Source organism: Prunus mume, linkage group LG8, assembly GCF_029339155.1.
Source record: "Prunus mume cultivar Tortuosa linkage group LG8, ASM2933915v1, whole genome shotgun sequence".
Lineage (NCBI taxonomy): Eukaryota > Viridiplantae > Streptophyta > Magnoliopsida > Rosales > Rosaceae > Prunus > Prunus mume.
The window spans coordinates 20,978,598-20,997,303 of NC_142705.1; the positions used below are offsets into that span (position 1 = coordinate 20,978,598).

The 18,706-nt window shown below is 37.1% G+C and overlaps 2 protein-coding genes across 7 annotated transcripts; one reads left to right on the forward strand and one right to left on the reverse strand.

The window, feature by feature from the left end:
* Positions 1-1,375: 1,375 nt before the first annotated feature.
* LOC103342259 (putative aquaporin SIP2-1) lies at positions 1,376-5,217 on the forward strand. The gene is made up of 3 exons (XM_008245873.3): positions 1,376-1,817; positions 4,483-4,743; positions 4,822-5,217. Exons 1-3 carry the CDS (start codon positions 1,533-1,535, stop codon positions 4,984-4,986), a joined length of 711 nt encoding a protein of 236 aa, XP_008244095.1. The 5' UTR covers positions 1,376-1,532; the 3' UTR covers positions 4,987-5,217.
* Positions 5,218-5,416: 199 nt separating this feature from the next.
* On the reverse strand, positions 5,417-17,972 carry LOC103342258 (uncharacterized). Of its 6 annotated transcripts, none has more exons than XR_016122621.1 (15): positions 17,786-17,972; positions 17,122-17,622; positions 16,992-17,026; positions 16,822-16,900; positions 16,611-16,689; positions 14,346-14,429; positions 14,094-14,248; positions 11,801-11,857; positions 11,249-11,408; positions 8,502-8,757; positions 6,928-7,099; positions 6,715-6,840; positions 6,567-6,618; positions 5,995-6,192; positions 5,417-5,895 (listed from the first exon to the last, which is right to left on the reverse strand). XR_016122621.1 is itself a non-coding variant. In XM_008245871.3 (15 exons), the coding sequence occupies exons 2-14, from the start codon at positions 17,482-17,484 to the stop codon at positions 6,040-6,042; spliced, it is 1,710 nt and encodes a 569-aa protein (XP_008244093.2). In that variant the 5' UTR covers positions 17,485-17,622; positions 17,786-17,972; the 3' UTR covers positions 5,417-5,895; positions 5,991-6,039. The 6 variants fall into 6 exon arrangements, 4 of the variants coding, with proteins under 4 accessions (XP_008244093.2, XP_088898716.1, XP_016652211.2 ...); XR_016122620.1 differs by having other exon boundaries at positions 5,991-6,192; XM_008245871.3 differs by having other exon boundaries at positions 5,991-6,192; positions 6,989-7,099.
* Positions 17,973-18,706: the final 734 nt, after the last annotated feature.

Consider the following 18,706-nt stretch of genomic DNA (forward strand, 5'->3'; position numbering starts at 1 on the left):
AAAGAAGTATAGTCTCAGAGAATAAGAACAACAAGACAATGGAACTAGATAAATGCAAGAGTTGTCAACAAACCTTCAAGTTTTTCAAGAACCCTTTTTATGGCACCAACACAACCTTGGCATGATACCAACCTTGAGGATTGTAGACCGCACCAAAAATAGATCCAGGATTGAATTACAAAAAAAATAGATAAAACAAGGATCCAACACATGCCAACTTTACACTATCAAACGTATGTTAAAATATTAGCATTCTCATAAAACTCACAAACTCTCCAATCACTTTTAAAAGAAGTAAATGATGAGAATCTTGCATTTGTTAGTGGTGCTATTGGTTTCAAATTATGATGTTGGTTTCATACGGTTAAAACCCACATTACTGTTATTTCAAAGAGCATCTATGAGTTTTATATGTATTCTTACATATTGCTCAGAAAAGCCAGAAGTCCAAATTTGATATATCACCTAAATGCTTTCACAGACAAATCACAATAACAAAAGAGTGAATACATAACTTTCAAGGAGGTCTGCAAGTCCAAGTCTCAATCACAAACCAGTATATGCATGATTTAGAGACAAATCATAAGTACAAACAATGTATCCAAGTCCAAGAGCTTGACAACCACAAGAAATAGTTGGTAAATTTCATTCAATCACAGAAACAACAAACAAACCACAACAGAAACCCATTAATGTCTCATTGAAAATAATGAAAGTAATCACCTAATAATCTCAATCAATTAAAAAAAAAAAAGCAAAACCAATATTAGAACTCACCACAGTGAAGATCGAAGATGAAGGTGTTGTGGCTTTGTGGTGGAAGTCGACAACGAAGGTGGAGAGTCACGATTATGGCTTCGTTATGGAGGCCAATGACGGAGGTGGTGAGTCACGCCTTGGTTAGGGTTCGATTCCGAATTTGGGGTTCAACCTTAATGTTCAAATTAGCTCCTAGTTTGAAGATATAACTAAGAGAAAATTGAATTAAGCGAGATTCTACAGTGAAGGTGGATTCTTGTGAGGTTTGGCAGAAGGAAGAAGAGGAAGAGACTAGATAGAAGAGGAAGAAGAAGAGCAACGACTGACACGAAAAAAAAAGTGACAGCTGAGCAATAAATTGTCAGTAGGAAGTTTTTATATAGGGTATTTGTGATTAGATTTCAAAATAGGAATATAATTAAATAAATTAGTTGTGCCAGGGGCCGCCAATTTCCCTATTTTTTAAGAGTTGTGGGCTGGTTGTATTCGACAAAAAGAACCTACAATCCGACAGACACACGAAAAGACAGAGAAAGTTCGTATGGTATGGTCCCCGCACCTACCTAAGCGGGCGGGGTTTGAAAAATATATCCTCTCACATAACATTTTCCTTGCGTTTTTCCGACCCAACAAAAAAAAATTCTATTTTTGGTCAACATGGAAGGACAAAGTAAACGAATTTTATTCATCATCCGCATTCCCTAGAGCCTGGGCACTAGCCAGCCACCATTTCTGTGCAAAGCATAAGCGTTGGTGATTTCTGTGCGAGCAAAATGGGGAGGATTGGTTTGCTTGTATCAGATTTCACAATCTCATTCATGTGGGTTTGGTCAGGGGTCTTGATTAAGATGTATGTTTACAACAATCTGGGGTTTGGCCATGAACCCACCGGCGAGATTATCAAATCCACTCTGTCAATTGTAAACATGTTCTTCTTTGCCTTGTTGGGAAAGATTACCAATGGTGGCACTTACAATCCTCTCACTGTTTTTGCTGCCGCAATCACTGGGGATTTCACCCGCTTTCTTTTCACTGTTGCTGCAAGAATCCCTGCTCAGGTAACCCAAAGCCCCCTTTTCATGGGCTTGTCTTATTTGGTTGTTTGGTTGGCTAGATACAAAACTTGAGGAGGGAAATGGTAGAATTTAGAGTGAATGAATCTTGGGTTTTGATCTTTGTATGTAGAGTTGATTTTTACATTTTTTGGTTGCGGAAAATCTAATTTGGGTGGCTGAAATATGATTTGGCTTTAAATAGCGGTTTCTGGGTTATCTTGGTTTCCTAGTTTCTGTGATACATGAACAATTTGAGTTGTTTGAAAATTTTGAATTATACGTGCCTTTTTTTTGGTTGAACGATTTGAGATATTGGTTGTTCTTGTTTGTGTTCTCTATTTGACTGCTTTAGTGAAATAGAAATTATACATCTTCAAACAGATTTAATTAACTGAGGAATTGTTTTCCGTGTGGGAAATGCCAATTTATGTCGCTTTCCGGTTGATTTTGGAATTTAGATAATCTCGACATATATTACAACAGACCTATTATGGTGATACTCCATACAAGTCTCTAAATATGCCCTGCCTCCGCTCCTTTATTATACCCTATTAAGTGATCCTTTCTGAATTATATTGTGCGTAAATAATTAGAATATATGTTCTAGATGACACTAATGCCATGAAACAAGTAGTTTGTATTTTTTCCTTAAGAGAGAGAACGAAATTCTTAAGAAGAGTGGCACTAAAATGAAAACATTAGTTGGAAAAGAAGTGAACTGTTGATATGTTGTTCAAATTGGATAGATTTGATCTAAATAGTTCATCATCCTAAGACATAGTTGAAGAAGATGAACCACATTTATCTATGAATGCAACAATACGAAGGCTGATGAGGGAAGAACGGGAAGCAAAGAAAAAGTTTGTGCTAAAGAGAGAAAGAAACTAAATGAAACACAAGCAACGAGCCCCCATTTGTCTACTTGTTATGTAACTTCTACAACTTCTTCCTGAATGATTGTAACCCTAAGGTATCTAAGGAAGGCATATAGACTGCCAAGGGCAGTTATCTTGCACACCCCTTGGTCTTCAGTAAATGGAGCTGTGGTAAAAGGAGAAGATGACCTAATAACTTCTCCTACAACTCTTCCATGGCTACCCATTTCTTCCCCTTACCAGAATCCTCCTTTGTTTTAAGATTGCTGTCCTAGGAGGTTGTCTGGTGACAGCTCTGACCCTTCCCCTGCTGCTCTCTATACTTCATTTTTTATGAGATCGTGGGAACTCTTCCTTAGACCACCCTTCCTAGCTGCAAAGGGGCAAAATTGATTGATGCACCTAAACGAAGAAGCTTGGGTCCTCTTCTCTTCAGTCTCCCTAGGGTTGTCTGCCGCTGCAAACTCAATTTGGTTCACATGCATCTAGAACAGATTGTAGGTGGAAAGTGGAATCCACTGCATGTTTTTAGCCTTCTTCTATGATAAAGTATAGCCTAAGGTACAGATACTAGCTTGGATAATTAATTGCGGCAAGTTATATCACTTGTGATCACTTATTTCTTCGTTCTCCTGTGGCATTAAACTTATTCTTGAGGTTGTTTAGGGAAGCTGAACTGAGTAGGATAACTCCAGCTACATACATGTCTGTTGTTTTGGACAGAAGCACAAGACTTTTGACAAGGGAAGCAAAGCAAAAGTTAGAGTTCCACTGTTCTTTTGAGTGTTGTGCATCAAGAGAGAAATAGGACTTTTTATAGTTATAGACTAGTGAATATGGTTGGAGGTTTGATTAGAGCTGGTCAAGTGACGAGCTTGACCTCAGAAAATGTCCTTGAAAGACCCCATGGTGTTTTAGACCAGATAGCTGCCTCTTCTCTTGTGCAGTGACATTGCTGTCAGATCTCTTTTGGTGACCTTTTACCGTGGCAGTTGTTTTTTCCAAGTTCTTGGAGTCATGTTGTATGGTTCAATATCATGCATTCGTTGGTACTAGCTTAGATGGAAATAATTGACTACTTATAATGCTATAATTGAGCTTTTGACTATGTAATTAAGAGTTGATTAACTGATTAGGCATAGATTATGGAATCAGACATGTTTTCCTAACCAAGCCTTGTGTCTATATAGAACCAATATGGAAAACATAGAGAACTAGGGAAATTTGAGAGTTCATCCAAAATGAAGAAGAATAAAATCAGAGGAACCATTGTTTCTCTTGTTTTCCAACAAGGTTGGGGTGAAAATACCAGTTGGACTATACTGTTCCTGCGTGAAAACTATGATAAGGATTTTTTAAATATTGAAGCTCAATTACAGGTGTGATGTCCTGCACTCTTGGTGTTAGTTTTGTTGGAGAGTATTGTTATAAACCTGTAATTGAGCTTTGATTATGTAATTACGAGTTGATTGAGTGAATAGACATTGATTATGGAATAACGTACCTTTTCCTAGTTAACCCTTGCATGTACTAATATAAATTCATAAAGAAGGTTAACCCAAGCATTGAGTGAAAATATCAGTTGAACTAAGCTGTTACTGCGTGTAACCTATGATAAGGCTTTATCTTCCTGCTCCAACTTTTGAGGTAAGTGAATAACTTTGCCAAAAACCATGTGCCTTTCAGTTTCTAAACATATTATGTTGTGGGAGGTACTACTTGAAATGATTTTCCTAATTCCATATTTTACAGTGATGACAACTTAATTTCTCTCATATCTCTTATCTCTTCAGGTTATTGGCTCTATTGCTGGGGTCAAGCTCATAATTCAGCTCTTTCCTGAAATAGGTCTTGGGCCACGTCTGAATGTTGATATCCATCGAGGTGCACTTACAGAAGGATTGCTAACATTTGCAATTGTTACTATCTCACTTGGGCTTGCCAGAAACATCCCAGGGAGTTTCTTCATGAAGACATGGATCTCAAGTGTTTCTAAGTTAACTCTTCATATTCTTGGCTCTGATCTGACCGGTGGTTGCATGAACCCAGCCTCTGTAAGTACCTACTACAATTAATCATTAATCATTAATCATTTAGAAACTTGAATGTATTAAACTCATTGACTTATGTAGGTGATGGGATGGGCTTATGCTCGTGGCGCTCATGTAACAAAGGAGCATATACTTGTCTACTGGCTTGCCCCGATTGAGGCGACTCTACTGGCCATATGGACATTTAGGGTGCTAGTTCCACAACTAAAAGAGGAAAAGGTAGACAAGAAGGCTAAATCTGAATGAAGAAATTCCACTGCATTTCTCCATGTCAAACGGAGGAGCTAACTTGTTAGCCTTTAGGAAAAGTGGACAATGGCTAAATTTGCCCAAGTTTCTCTTGTATATGAAGTCAATTGTGTCCTTGAATTTACAATCTGTCGATGATCTAACCTGTTAGCCTTTAGAACTTCATTTTGTGTGTTCAAACTGTCCCATTCAATCTGCCATTTATAAAGAGGATTTTTTTTTTTTTTTGCTTAAGGATTTATAAAGAAGATGTAGCACAAATTTGAATAACATCAACCACTGGGAATTTTATGTTCAACCTTTCGCCGACCATCGGTACCCATTCAAGGAGAGAGATTGAATAAGACAGCAGAACAAAGCAGGTGCGAGATTTACAAAAATTCTCCATCCTAACATGCTTGTCGCACAAGAACCCATTTCAACGACATTCAAGATAAAAAATCCACTAGATTCCACATACATTGCAGTATCTATGTTACAGGGTAACATTTAACGGCAAAACAGATTTACCAAAACTTGCAGGAAAGTTGCATGCATTATTCTCAATGCTGCTAACACTAGACCATTTCAATGCCCTCAACCTCATGACATTAAAACTGCTTCAATTATGTATAACGATAGTGCTCTCAACCATCACTTTACATATTCATTCTAATTGGGATCACAGCTCACCTTTGAACTTTAAAACCCTACTGGTACTACTATGAGATGAATAGAAGAGACGAATACAGTGACGTTCTTTTTTCTTCTTTGAATGTATACAGGCTTGCAATTAAGCAGCATTTTCCGACCCCAACAAGACAGTCTTCCCTTGACTTGACTTCAAAGATGGGCATCAATACTCCAAGGTCTCTGCTTGTCATTGTCTAGTTATGCAACCCAGCTTAGTATGGCAGCAGCAAGCAGCTACATAAATTATTGTTAAATTAATGGGTCATCTGGCGCTGTAGATAAAACCATATCTTTAAAGTTGATTAGAAAGTAATGAAAAGAATACATACATACACCTGTAATCTGATATGCAAAACAGACCAAAATTGCTCAAAATTCTCAGTCTGCATCACCAAGTCCATCACTCCCGTCCCCTCTTTTGGATATAGGTGCAAAATGTGAGCTTGATTTCTTGGTCTGTGAAGCAACTTCAGCATTCTTTCTCAAGACGGCACCTGGTGATGGGTAAGGACGCTGTTGGAAGAGAGGACCCTGAAATATACCAGAAACATAACATCATCTAATTAAAGCATGACAGCTTTTCAAATACAGTTCATTTCAAATGGTAAAATCAACATACAACAGGAAAATATTTATGTGCATCACTGGGAGAGAAAGGAAGCATCACATTCTGATGTTGTTGACAATTTCAAGTATCAATAGATATACAAACATGGACAATATTCCCACGCATGGAGGTGTATCATCCAGGTTGCATCACTCATGAAATATCCAAGCCAATAAACAATTTTCCGTTTTTCCTATTTTATCTTTGTAAACCATTGAGCTAAAGTTCATATATATTTACTGGCACATTATAACAAGATAATGAGACAAATTTATTGAGGCAAAAGTATTGAGTTTACTGTGGCAGTGGTATCAGCAGCTCGTGGCTGCACTCCTTTAAGGCCTACAACCCTGAAAATAAGCACCAGATAAATTTTACAAATATTAAAAGGAGGAAACAAAATAAAACATCACTCTAAATGGATCAATCAAGTTTGTGGAACATACCAGCCACCACGGGGAGCATCTGAATATGAGCTGGGGTCCATAGGATCCAATTCCTCATCCTCAGAGTAAGAACGTTTCTTACTTTCCTTTTTATTTCCCTTTCCCATTGGAGGTTTCCAATTGGACCTAAAAACCGAAAGTAAAATCATATCTCTTACATATAACGGCAGTCCAAGACAACTTCACTGCATTTAAGGTTCTATGGACACTTACGACTTCGTAGTTAAAAGCAAGCAGTTACTTAAGAAAACCTAGCTCCATGAAAGACAGGTACCTCTGTGTGGGGGCCTTTCTGTCGGATTCTCCTTTGATATCTACAGGATCTGGAGTCTGGTGATTATTATGCATACTCGTCATCAAGTACTGGCTTTGTGGAAGATGAACTCTGCAAGTGATAAAATAATCCAGAAAAATGAGTATCAATGCAACCATGCACACAAATTTGTATATATTGAGAACCACAACTCCGAGAGCGAGAGATAGAGAGAGAGAGAGAGGAGAGATTTGTATCTGCAATGCTTTAAAACTCGTCTATTAAAGCCATTGTCAACTTATTACAAGTAGATTTACTGTATAATAAACACTGACACACGAAATTTCAGTACTAAACATGTAAAACATGACATGCTTCTATAGAAAATTGGAAGTTCAGCACAAAATACGTTCACCACGTGCCATATACACTTGGTCAGTAAAGTAAATACACTTGGTCTCACATTGGGGAAAGGTAATGTACTTTTTGTTTTTTAATCCACATTGAGACATGTTACCTATGCAAATCCACTTAACGCCAAATTTAATTTGGTATCAAAGCCTCAATATGTAAAAGAAAAAAGTATCTCTAGAAACCGCCCCTCTTCCATCTCTCTCTAGCTGCCAGTGCCTCTCATACCCCTTCACCCACTTATCTTCCAGCTTCTGCTCTCTAGGGTTTGCTGGCGAGAAGTATCCACTCTCATGCAGTTTTGAAGGATAAAGAACCACCTATGCCCCAGGCTTTAGCTTGAGTTATTGCTAATGGGAGGATGAATACTTGTGACATGGAGCAGAGGAGACCTTATTGTAGCTTGCCTATCTCCTTAGTGGTGTGTCATATGAAGAAAGGATGCTGAAGGTTTGAAACCTTTATTGCTCCATTTTCTGGTTCTATATTCTTTGTGGATAAGAACGTTTAGGGAGATCAATTTAAGCAGGGAGATTCCAGCTTCTTGTAGCATTTTATTATGTAAAAGGTTAATTTAGAGGTAGGATGAGGCGATTGGTGTTGGGGAGATGTGATTTGTGGGAAATAGTTGGATGGAGAGGAATAGGAGAATTTTTTAGGGTGCAAGGTGTGAGAAGGTGGATAATTTTGGGGACAGAGTTTGATTATGAGCCTCCTTTTGGGTTTCCGATAAGTAATTGGTCTTTCATACTAATTCTTATTGACAGATTGTAGCCACGTATTTTAGTTAATTTTTTTTTTAAAAACAATAATTTATTCTTGTTGATGTATTTTATGTTTTTAGGAGACACCTTGTTCCCTTTGTTGTAACTCTTTTTCTTATTAATAAAATTAATCCAAGTTGTATATGTTTTTAAAAAATTGCATTGGTTTGTTGTTACTTCAGTATTCATGAATCAACCAGTGGTTGGTGGACATCTCTTTCCTAGCTTGAGGGAAAGTATAGAACATTTTTGGCACATGTTATTTAACTATGGATCAGTTCCACCAGCACTCCCTCAGGTATGGGGCTTGTTTCTCCAGAACCCTGACAGGTATCTTGTGAACAAGGGAGCCATCTTACCTTGTGCAATGATTGCAGTAACCCCACATCTGAACAAGGCCTAGTCCCCATCCACCGCAACCCATGCATCTCTTTGTTTTGGATGATTCATCCTTCTCTGCTTGTACCTCGGCTGATTGGCCATCCCAATAAACATTAGCAGGATTTCGAGAAGCCAAGCTGTCAAAATGTTGAGATGCAAGTGCAACCTGCTCTGATGAGTTAGGGTGTTTCCATTGTGATACATGTGTCTTTGTATTGTAGTAATACTTGTGACCTGTGCATGAAAATATGAAAGTTCTAAGTTTGAAAAGAAAAGAAAAAAGAAGCAGAATGCAAACAACTTTAATTCTCAATTAAATTTTGTCTGTGTAGTCTGGTTATGTTTCACTACCACATCTTCATGAAAAATGTATATACTATTTAGGTTCATGGGCAGCTCTCCCTGGAACTTTATTGGCAAAATATTCCCACACCTATCAAAAGAAACATACAACACATCACATCAACCTCCCTAAAGCAGAAGTGGATCTCTGTTCTTCAAAATGGTAAGTGAGACATGGCTCTACTTTGTCTAGGACTTGGTTTGCAATTTCCAGAAACAAGACTGGCTACCTGATTCTCATACAATGATCACCTTGTCAGTTTAACCCATGTCAACGACTGTATGGGAATGACATATTTCCTTGGATAACTGCAAAATGTGCGTTCTAACTGCAAAAACAGGGGATTCTAGCAGTAATTACTTGACAATGATCACTTCATGACTTTAGTAAAACGAATCATATAAACTGCGATAGAAGTAAAATACGCATATAAGAAGGCTATGATTATTGCTCCCATCCTCAAGCCCAATCTCAATCTCAACTTCCACTACCATTACCAGCCATGCCTGAATCAAAATCCTCTCCACCACCACAAACCATTATTTGCACAACCCCTTTTTCTCAACCTTAGATGTTCAAAACTCCAACCATAATCAATTGCATTTGTCAAAACCACAGCAGCCCAAGCCACTCAAAACTCCAACCATCGTCAATTGCATTTCTCAAAATCACATCAGCCCAAGCCAAGAGAGAGGAAATTCTTGGATCACCTAAAACCACTGCCCAATCTTTGCTGCCCCACCAGAAGACGGTGGTCCTATTACTAAACCCAATTATCATTGCATCCTGAGACCAAATTGAATATTTTTCCTCTACCCAATGTTTAATTTAATAAGAAACAAATTTTACTAATAAAGGAAATTATACAAGTGAGACGAACCAGATGTCTAACCAAGTTCAAACCATATATGTCACCCAGAAACATAAATGCAAATCACTATTAGATCAAAGCTCTGCCTAACAAAGAAGAATAACACAAAGGATTCATCTTCAAAATCTTTAAAATGAAGAGGCGCTAAATATTTGGTTCTATCGCAAAGTAACTTCACCCCTTCCTTACCTTCACAGAACATTTTATTCCTTTCCAAACACAAGAACCAAGACTGCAGACCACCAGAAAGTAACTGCCCTTTTATAATTCCCAACAACAAGGCACCAACCCCCCCCACCACCAACAAAAGATAACAACTACTAACGAGTAACCACCTTCTTGTCCTTGGAACTGTTATCGTTTGTTGGAGGGTGATCGTGTGAATAATCCCAGCTCCCATTCCACGGAAGAACATGTCCTTTTTCTATAGTTCTTCACCTTTCTCTTTTTCTCCTGCTTTTGTTCCAAACTTTGAACTGCCTCTTATTTTTCCTTTTCTTCAAGAATCTCAAGCATCATTTACTATCTGAAGGATATAGAATCTCTCTGTCTCTCTCTCGCTGACTCTTATTTTTTCTTTTCTTCAAGAATCTCAAGCATCATTTACTATTTGAAGGATATAGGAAATATATCTGAAGAATATGTGAAAGAGAGTGGCACAGAGTGTACTGTTTTATAAATCCTCCTCTCTCTCTCTCTCTCTCTCTCTCTCTCTCTCTATATATATATATATATATATATATACACAGAAATTCTCCTCTGAAGACATCCAGACATTATTATTGTGTGGATGCCATGTATTTTCTATGACCTCTCCCTAAGTGTACTGTTTTATAAATCCTCCATCTCTCTCTCTCTCTCCCTCCCTATATAAATATGTACATAATATATATACACACACACATAAATTTTCCTCTGCGGACATCCAGACATTATTATCGCACAAACGCCATGTATTTTCTACTAGCCCTCCCTGCTTTCCTCCCTGTTTACAATGGCATCCGCACAATAATAACATGCAGACATCCGGATGAGAGAATAATTGTATATATATAGTGCGTCTCTCTGCAGGAATTTTGGACGTCCATGTCAATAACATATTAATAATGTATCGCTAAAATATCAATAACATGTCAATAACTGGTCCATACATATGTTTAACATGTTATTGGCATATCAATAATCTATTGACACGTTACTGATATGTTATCGATATGTTATTCATACATCTGTCCTTTAACGTCCTACAGAAAGAATCTCACGATATATAATACTATATCAATATAAACAAATTTATCCTCTCTTTTTTTCATTTTTCATTAAGGTCTTACTACTTTTTTGTCATCGACGGTCATTTACAAATGGAAACTGAAACAAGAGAGCCAAGTGTAATTTACTAAGACTAAAGTGCTATTTACACATCCACAGTGGATACCAGTGACTTCATGAAACCCCTGGGATGTTGGTGTACTTCTCTCAGAATACACATAGAACATATTTGGCACGCATACCTGTTGTTTCATCCAAAGCCTCCACCCAATCTTCTGGAAGAGATACAGGTGATGGAAGTGGTGTAACAGAAGATGTCTCAGCAGGCTTTTCCCATTGACTCTTGCCACTGACCTCATTGTAATAATACAACACACCACTTGCAGGGTCTTTTGCCTCCACCTAAAAAGTAATACAAGAAGTATTAGGGTAATAGCAGCATGAAAGAACACAACATGACATTTTAAATAGACTACAATTTTACTAATTTCAGAAATTTAAATTATGGCCTCGTTCTATTTATGTGTGTATATGTGAGCCCTTGTACGCTAGCATATCATGTGCACTTTTAGCTAACAAGAATGAGCTTATCTTATTTGTAACTTGTTTGCTTTCTTTAGTCTTCAGTGATGACTCATAGGAACAAGTCATTGTTTTTGTTAAATGAAACAAATTTCAACTATATTTTCCATGATATGGTCTTTGCACAACAATTCTATCCAGCAGCTAGGAGAAAAAATACCTAATAAAAAAATACAATAAAAATACAATTATATCTCACAACTGATACGCACCCATCCAGGAGGCAATTTCCCATATTCCGTCTGTTGAGTTGAACTACTTTTCAACTTCTGAAATTGAAAGTTACAGGTTAATCAAAGGAAAAGAGATAAACTGAGAATAACAAACGGAGGAAGTCCAATGTCATAAGTTGAGTAGTCCACAATAGAAGTTAAAGATATTTCAGAACTCCAAAACTTATTTTCTTTTTCATAAGCAGTGTAATATTTATGAAAATAACCAATAGTGTACAGACAATTCATTAAAGAAAACTAAAAGGGGACACAATCTTCTGGTACCTAGGAGGTTTATAAGAAAAGAGCAATAAATAAAATAGGAGAAACTGTCTTTCCAATAAATAAAAAGAGAAATTATATATTCAAAAGAGAAAATAAGATAACTTGAGGACAAACTTAAGTTACCCATGGATTAAAAAAGAAGACCGGAGAAATAAACTAAAACAAGAATTGGTCAGCTTGCCATATCACAACCTAGGGAATGAGCTTGCTATATCAGTATAATACCCCAAAGAATTAGTCAACAATGGGGTTCCTTGTAAAAAACTTCCTTGTACTCCCTCTAGATCAACCTAATAAACAACGAACTTGAAATTTAACATACTTGCACAATGCACAAAATATTAGCTTCAGAACATCCTCACTCATAACCCTCTCGTCCTTGTCAAGGCCAAACTTATAGTGAAGTTGATGTAGTACAGCCTGTAGGTATTAGATTAAGCACTCAAACAATAGAACATAGAAGAATATAAGAGATTGATGATCGAAGAGACGAAAGAAAGGGCAGATAAGTCTACAAGAAGAATATCGGAGGTCGAGGAGACAAAAATATAGATCGAAGGGATGAAAGAAAGGACTGAAATCAGAGAACTGAGAAGGAAGGACAGAAATCACCTAGTTTTAAGAGAAGGTTTACTCAATATCCAAATCTGAATTTTAAAGAACTATATGGGGTTATTTATAGCAAACTAAAACCTAGACATAATAGGATAAAAAACCCTTGCTTAAACAGAAATCCTAAATAAAATAGGAAACCTAAAACTAGAATCTGGAAATCTGGAAAAGTAGAAATCCTACTAGAATTTGGAAAACCAGAGAATAACTAGGAAACTAATAAATTTAGGTCCTACGTGTTAAATAACTCGCCTTCTAGATCTTGTTCTTTGATGTAACCAACGGCAATAGACTAAACTAGCAAATATTAAAACACTTAGAAACACACAAGAATTATACTGGTTAAGCAGAACTTTTGCCTACGTCCAGTTGTGATTTCTCTAGGTAGAGAAATCACCGCCCCTTTCATTAATAATAGAGATTACAGAACTTTTGCAACCCTAGAACTAATCTCAAAACTCTTGGCTGTCTCTGGCTGTTTTTCCTCTTTTAAAATAAGCCTTGCCACACCCTATTTATAGATATAGAGTTGGCTTGCATGTCCCAAGGCTGATTGGATTCCTATTCCTAAGTGGATTAGGAAATTACACTTATCCAAATCCTAATAGACTTCTAGAAATCCAAACCTGAATTGAATAAGGAAAACTGAAATTCTTTCCTAATCCCTCTAGGACAAGAATTGGTATACCTCTAATTTTCCTAAAACAATCCTAAACCAACTAGGACATATTTGACGAGCCAAAATCCTAACACTACGCGTCTTGCATCAGAAGTGCTCCTGAACCCACATAGTGGTATCAAGCAGTGTTTTCGAAGGCCAAGGCGTAAGGCGAGGTGTTTTGGCACTTGCAAGACGAGGCATAAGCCTCCCAAAGCAGTGGGTTGTTGTGGGTTCAACGAAGAAAGGGGGCATCTGCCTCTTATGCTATTATGCAAAAGCCACACACTACCGGAGCAATGCTTACGCCTTTTGAGCATTTATCTCAACAGATAGATGTCTGGGGCATTTTGTCTCTGCCTTGCCTTCATGCCAACTCCTAGTTAACACCTTTGAAAACACTAGTACCAAGTTCAGTCTAACACCATATGCCACTTTCGTGATCACCCAAAATGACTAGAGAACTGTTGACACTCCTTGAGACCAACCTTGGACGTAACACATATGAGCCTCAACACATTCTTTCTCATACAAAGGAATGGGACTTGGATATCCAATCAACCAACAAGAGAAGAGCATTTTCAAAAACTCCATCCTGAACTTGCACAAATAGATTGAAGAACATAGCTTCAAAATAAGATTTGGTTCTCAAAAAAATGTAAAACAAGTTCGACAGTGAGGTGAGAGAGAAGCTAAAAGCATTGGTAAGGGCAAATTATTTCCATAGCAAAAACTTACAAGATTGCTTTTGCTTGAGTCGTCTTTAAGAATACCCCTATTTCTCAACTTTTGCTTAAGATACTCTGGCAATTCTTTAGCTGGAGACTTCTGTTCATTGTCAGACTCAAAATTCTTCTGACCCATCATCTCACTATTTCCAACTCCCAGATTTCCTAGGAAAACAAACAAGAAAATGCTCAATTTCTACAGTAGACAATTAAGAGAAAATGACAATGAAAAATATTCTTCAGTTTTGTCAATTAGGCTTACTAGGTGTAGTAACATTAGGTCCTGGAGCACCGTAATAAGCACCTCCTCCTGGTACACCATAACCATTACCGATTTCTATGTTACCTAGTATGAAATCAGCAAATGAGCATTGTTCAGATTAACTCAGAACGCAAGACTAGTTATTTTGTTGAGTAATTGGCATATCAAATATGGCAAATGACATTAAACATGATCCATAGAAACAACATATAACAACTACAATTATGGTTGTCTCAGTTGAGCGAATATTTCATTTGGCAGAACATTTTCCTCTTTCCTGTAAGCAATTATCTTCACATGGTTTCCAACCACACCAATAAATTTTGCCTGACCACTATGAGCATACTGAGCTAAAAATGACCTGGATTAACATGAATAAATTGGATTCCTAAAACATTTGAAGTTTTCCACACGACATGTAATTCTAGTTGGGCAAACTTCTCATATCTATTTTTAATTTTTTACCAAGGTTTTATTAATTGTAAAAGAACAGCCAAATCAAGCTTTCTTCTCCCAGTTCAAAAAAGTAACTTTCTCCTACATTTCAGATAAACATACACGCTGATTGTTAAATCACATTCCATCACTGTAACTTAAACCTTTTTTATTTATTTTTAAAGTGAGCATTAGGATACCGATAAATGTTTTCTTAGAAATTGCATGGAAACTTTAATGATGACAATTCTAGGTAAGCTTTATATATAGAATATTGTTGGGCTTTTCTACACACCTTGACTAAAGGTGCCTATGCTTGCTTCCAATTCCTTATTTAGTACTTCTATGCTTCTCCTTTGGGTCTGCAATATCACTTAGCTGTATTACCCACCATATATTCAGCCGCATATAGACAAGATCCTGTCAGAGAAAAGCCAAGGACTCAAAAATCACTAGTTCATTCATTTTTCTCATTTCCAGAAGCTTCCATGGAATTCTCAGGTTTTACATACAAATTTGAGTCGGCTCATCCGTGGGATTTGTCAAATCTGCCAAAGGTTCTTTCTTGTTTATTATAAGAAGAAAAAAGTTTTGGAAGCTTCTAGAAATGAGGGACATGTGCCACAAAATTTTGGAATCCTTCCCAAGCTTCTTTCTTGCAAAGGACAAAAGAAGTATCCTTGTTTTGTATTCCCCATCCAGATTACGCCAACTTTAAATCAAGGCCGTCTTTTAAAAGACAATTTTCAGAGTGAGGACTGCTGCTTAATGGAAGTTACAATGAGTTTTGTTTAGGCCACGATTGGTCTCCCAAGAAACCCCATAACAAATGGGAACAGGAAGCTCTTCAAACATGAAGAATACAAACAGGATAATTTTCCCACACTGCAAGACAACACGAATAGAGGAGCCTCTCTCACCTATAGAATCTGAGTATTTACTCATCTCTTATGCTTAAGCCAACTTCTTGTAATACATAAACACTACATTATCATAATGAGAAGTCTTTAACCCTGTGGGTGTAGCCTAACTTGGGTGAACACATGTATCTTCTGTCCTGTGTGAGTGATTTATTCTACCTATCTCCCGTCTCAATCTGTCCTTCTCACCTCTCACGTTGATCCATTTAAGAGAATCAACAATTTGAATCTTGGTTTATTATAAAAGGCAACTTCAAGTCATGCATCAATTCCAGATGCACTACGTCTTAAGGGAAGCTACATTGACTCGAATCCTACTTTATTGTGAAAAGAAACTCCTTCACCGCGTTATTCTTTTTATTAACAGAGGACAAGGAATTCGAACTTGGGACCTCTTCCAACATTGGAAAGAGAAATACCACTAGACTAGGAGCTAGTTTGTAACTCTTCCATTGAGTTGAATGGTGAAAAAATAGAAGCTGTTAATAAATCAGGAGGGAGATAACTACTTGGATTGACAAACAAAGGAACAGTCTCTTGTGGCATATTCGAAATAGCCCCACCCCTGTGCATTCCATACTGTTTTTCATTTTCCTCACAGAAGCTTCAAATATATAACATTTCATTTCACTGATGTCATAATGTTCCCTGTTTTCATTAAGAGGTTGTTTATTCCTTGTTAGACACTCCTCTTGTTTTAGTAAAGAAATTTTTTTAACAAGAACATTATGTTCAAAAGAGTTGACCACAGAAGAAACAGAAGAAAAAAGGCCCAACAGTAAAGGAGAAAGAAGGAACGACAACCATTGTACTGGGAGGGCAAACTTCCAATGCTTTGAAACTAGGTATCACAGTTTTGAGAAGGGAATAACAGTACATGCCAATCATAAAGAAGAAACTTTCTACCAACCTTCTCCAGTAAGGGTAGACTTCCCACGTTTTGAAGCCATTTGAGCTCGATGTTCCGTGGTCATCTTCAGTAGATGCTCCTGTAGCAGCACCGATAAGCAGAATGCACAAACTGATAATAATTTCAGAATAGGAGATGATATACTCAATGAGCCTACCTATAGAGTTGATATGGCAACAAGACAAAAGTAAAACTGATTCAAATTACACACCTTTAGAGCACTGGGATCAAGGCGTTCCGAGAAGACATCTACATTATCCTTAGAAGACTCATCCACACCTCTTGCTTCTCTAAAATTGCAAAAAACAAAACATCAAACTTAAAATGATTTACATATCCATCATGAAGAGAAGGTTTTAGTGAAAGCAAATAAAAACAAACCTTTGACTACGTATGATATTTTGGGTAGAAATTTCCTATTAGGCAGACAAAGAGAAAATAATCACATAAGTTCAATAAAGAAATGAAAACATGAAAAGGGGAAACAAAATTAATAAAGAGTCATAAGTACTTGTTCATGCAACACCACATTTTGCGCAGCAGTTTCAATTTCGCTAGCATTTTCAACATGTAGTCTGGAGCTTCTGGTGGGTGCAGGGAGAGCACCATGAGAATGTGCGAGGTTGTGCTTTTCATTGACAAGATGAATATCAGATGCATTATGAATTGATGAGTTAGCTTCTTGAGTGATATCAGCATTATGTGATGAGCCATCATGTGGCTGTGTAAGTGTTTGGTGGAAAGATTGAGGAGCAGTTGTAGTGAAATTACTATACTGGGCTTGTGAACTCATCATATGAGGGTAGAAGAAGCCTTGATGAGGTTGCAACGACTGAACGCCTGGAGGCAGTGGCTCATTTTGAGAATCCTCCATATTTTGCAATAATTTAGTCAGACTCCGATAAAACCCAAATTATTTTATGAAAAATTCGAAACCAAAATCCCAATTGAACAAATAATTTATATAACAAAACAAGCCCCCACTCCACAATGGTGTATCTGTCTGCTGCACCTGCACCAAAAAGTTTACTGCTTTAGAACATATCATCTTCACAGGCACTTGCATACATACACTAAAATAAATAAATAAATAAATACATACATACATACATACATACATACATACATAAAACCCACATGTGATATCGTATGAATGAAAAGGCAAGCATATGTACTTGTTATATGCAGACAGACAATCGCAAATCCAAGCAGAAAGCTTAAATGATTGGGTTTGAGTGCACAATTCAGTGGAAGCACAGAAGTTTCAGGCGTAGCCCAGGAATTCGCTGCAGGTAGCACCAGTTTTGTCGATCTTGGAGTGCTCTGTTTTGAAATTTGAGGAAGAAGACTCGATGTGTGTTTGCTTGGACAAGGGCTACAAAGAAAGTAGGAGGATTGGCCTACAGACACAGAGCCAGGGGCTTGGTTTATTTCCTTTGGGCCGACCCGGGGATATTTGATGACTTAAGGCCCAAGGCCGAATGGGTGGGTGCCTAGATCTTTTTTCTTAAACTACCTTACCTTTCTATACCAAAGTTAATTATTATTATTAATTATTGATTGATTATTATTATTAATTCTCCACTTTAGTAGAAAGGAGGTGTGAAAAATTATCCACTTTGACAACATGGTCTAGTTGAGTGGAAAAAAAAAACTACAACGAAGATCCTTAAAAATCTCAATATTCTGAAAATCAAAACAAAGTTTAACTGTCACCTAAAAAATAAAATTTGACAGCCATACATACGGACGTACACAATTATGTCATATGCTTACTAAGGCATTTGCTACCAAGTTTGTTTTGCGAAACATATGCTGAATTGCATATTCATGCAGCTGCCAAAGAAGTTTTCTGGTATCCTTAACATGTGATAAAATACTCCACGAAATTTAAAATATCAATTGAAACCTTAGAATTACTTTCAATAACTAACTTATTATAATTTAAAACCATGTTTTAACACAGAAATTTCAGCTTGTAATACATACGCATAGCCAATTGGAAAGAACCACCAAGCTAAATATTTTAGTGAATATCTCTTTACAAAACCAGCAACTGCTTGTTTAATATTCTTAGGGCCAGTTTGGCAATTCTA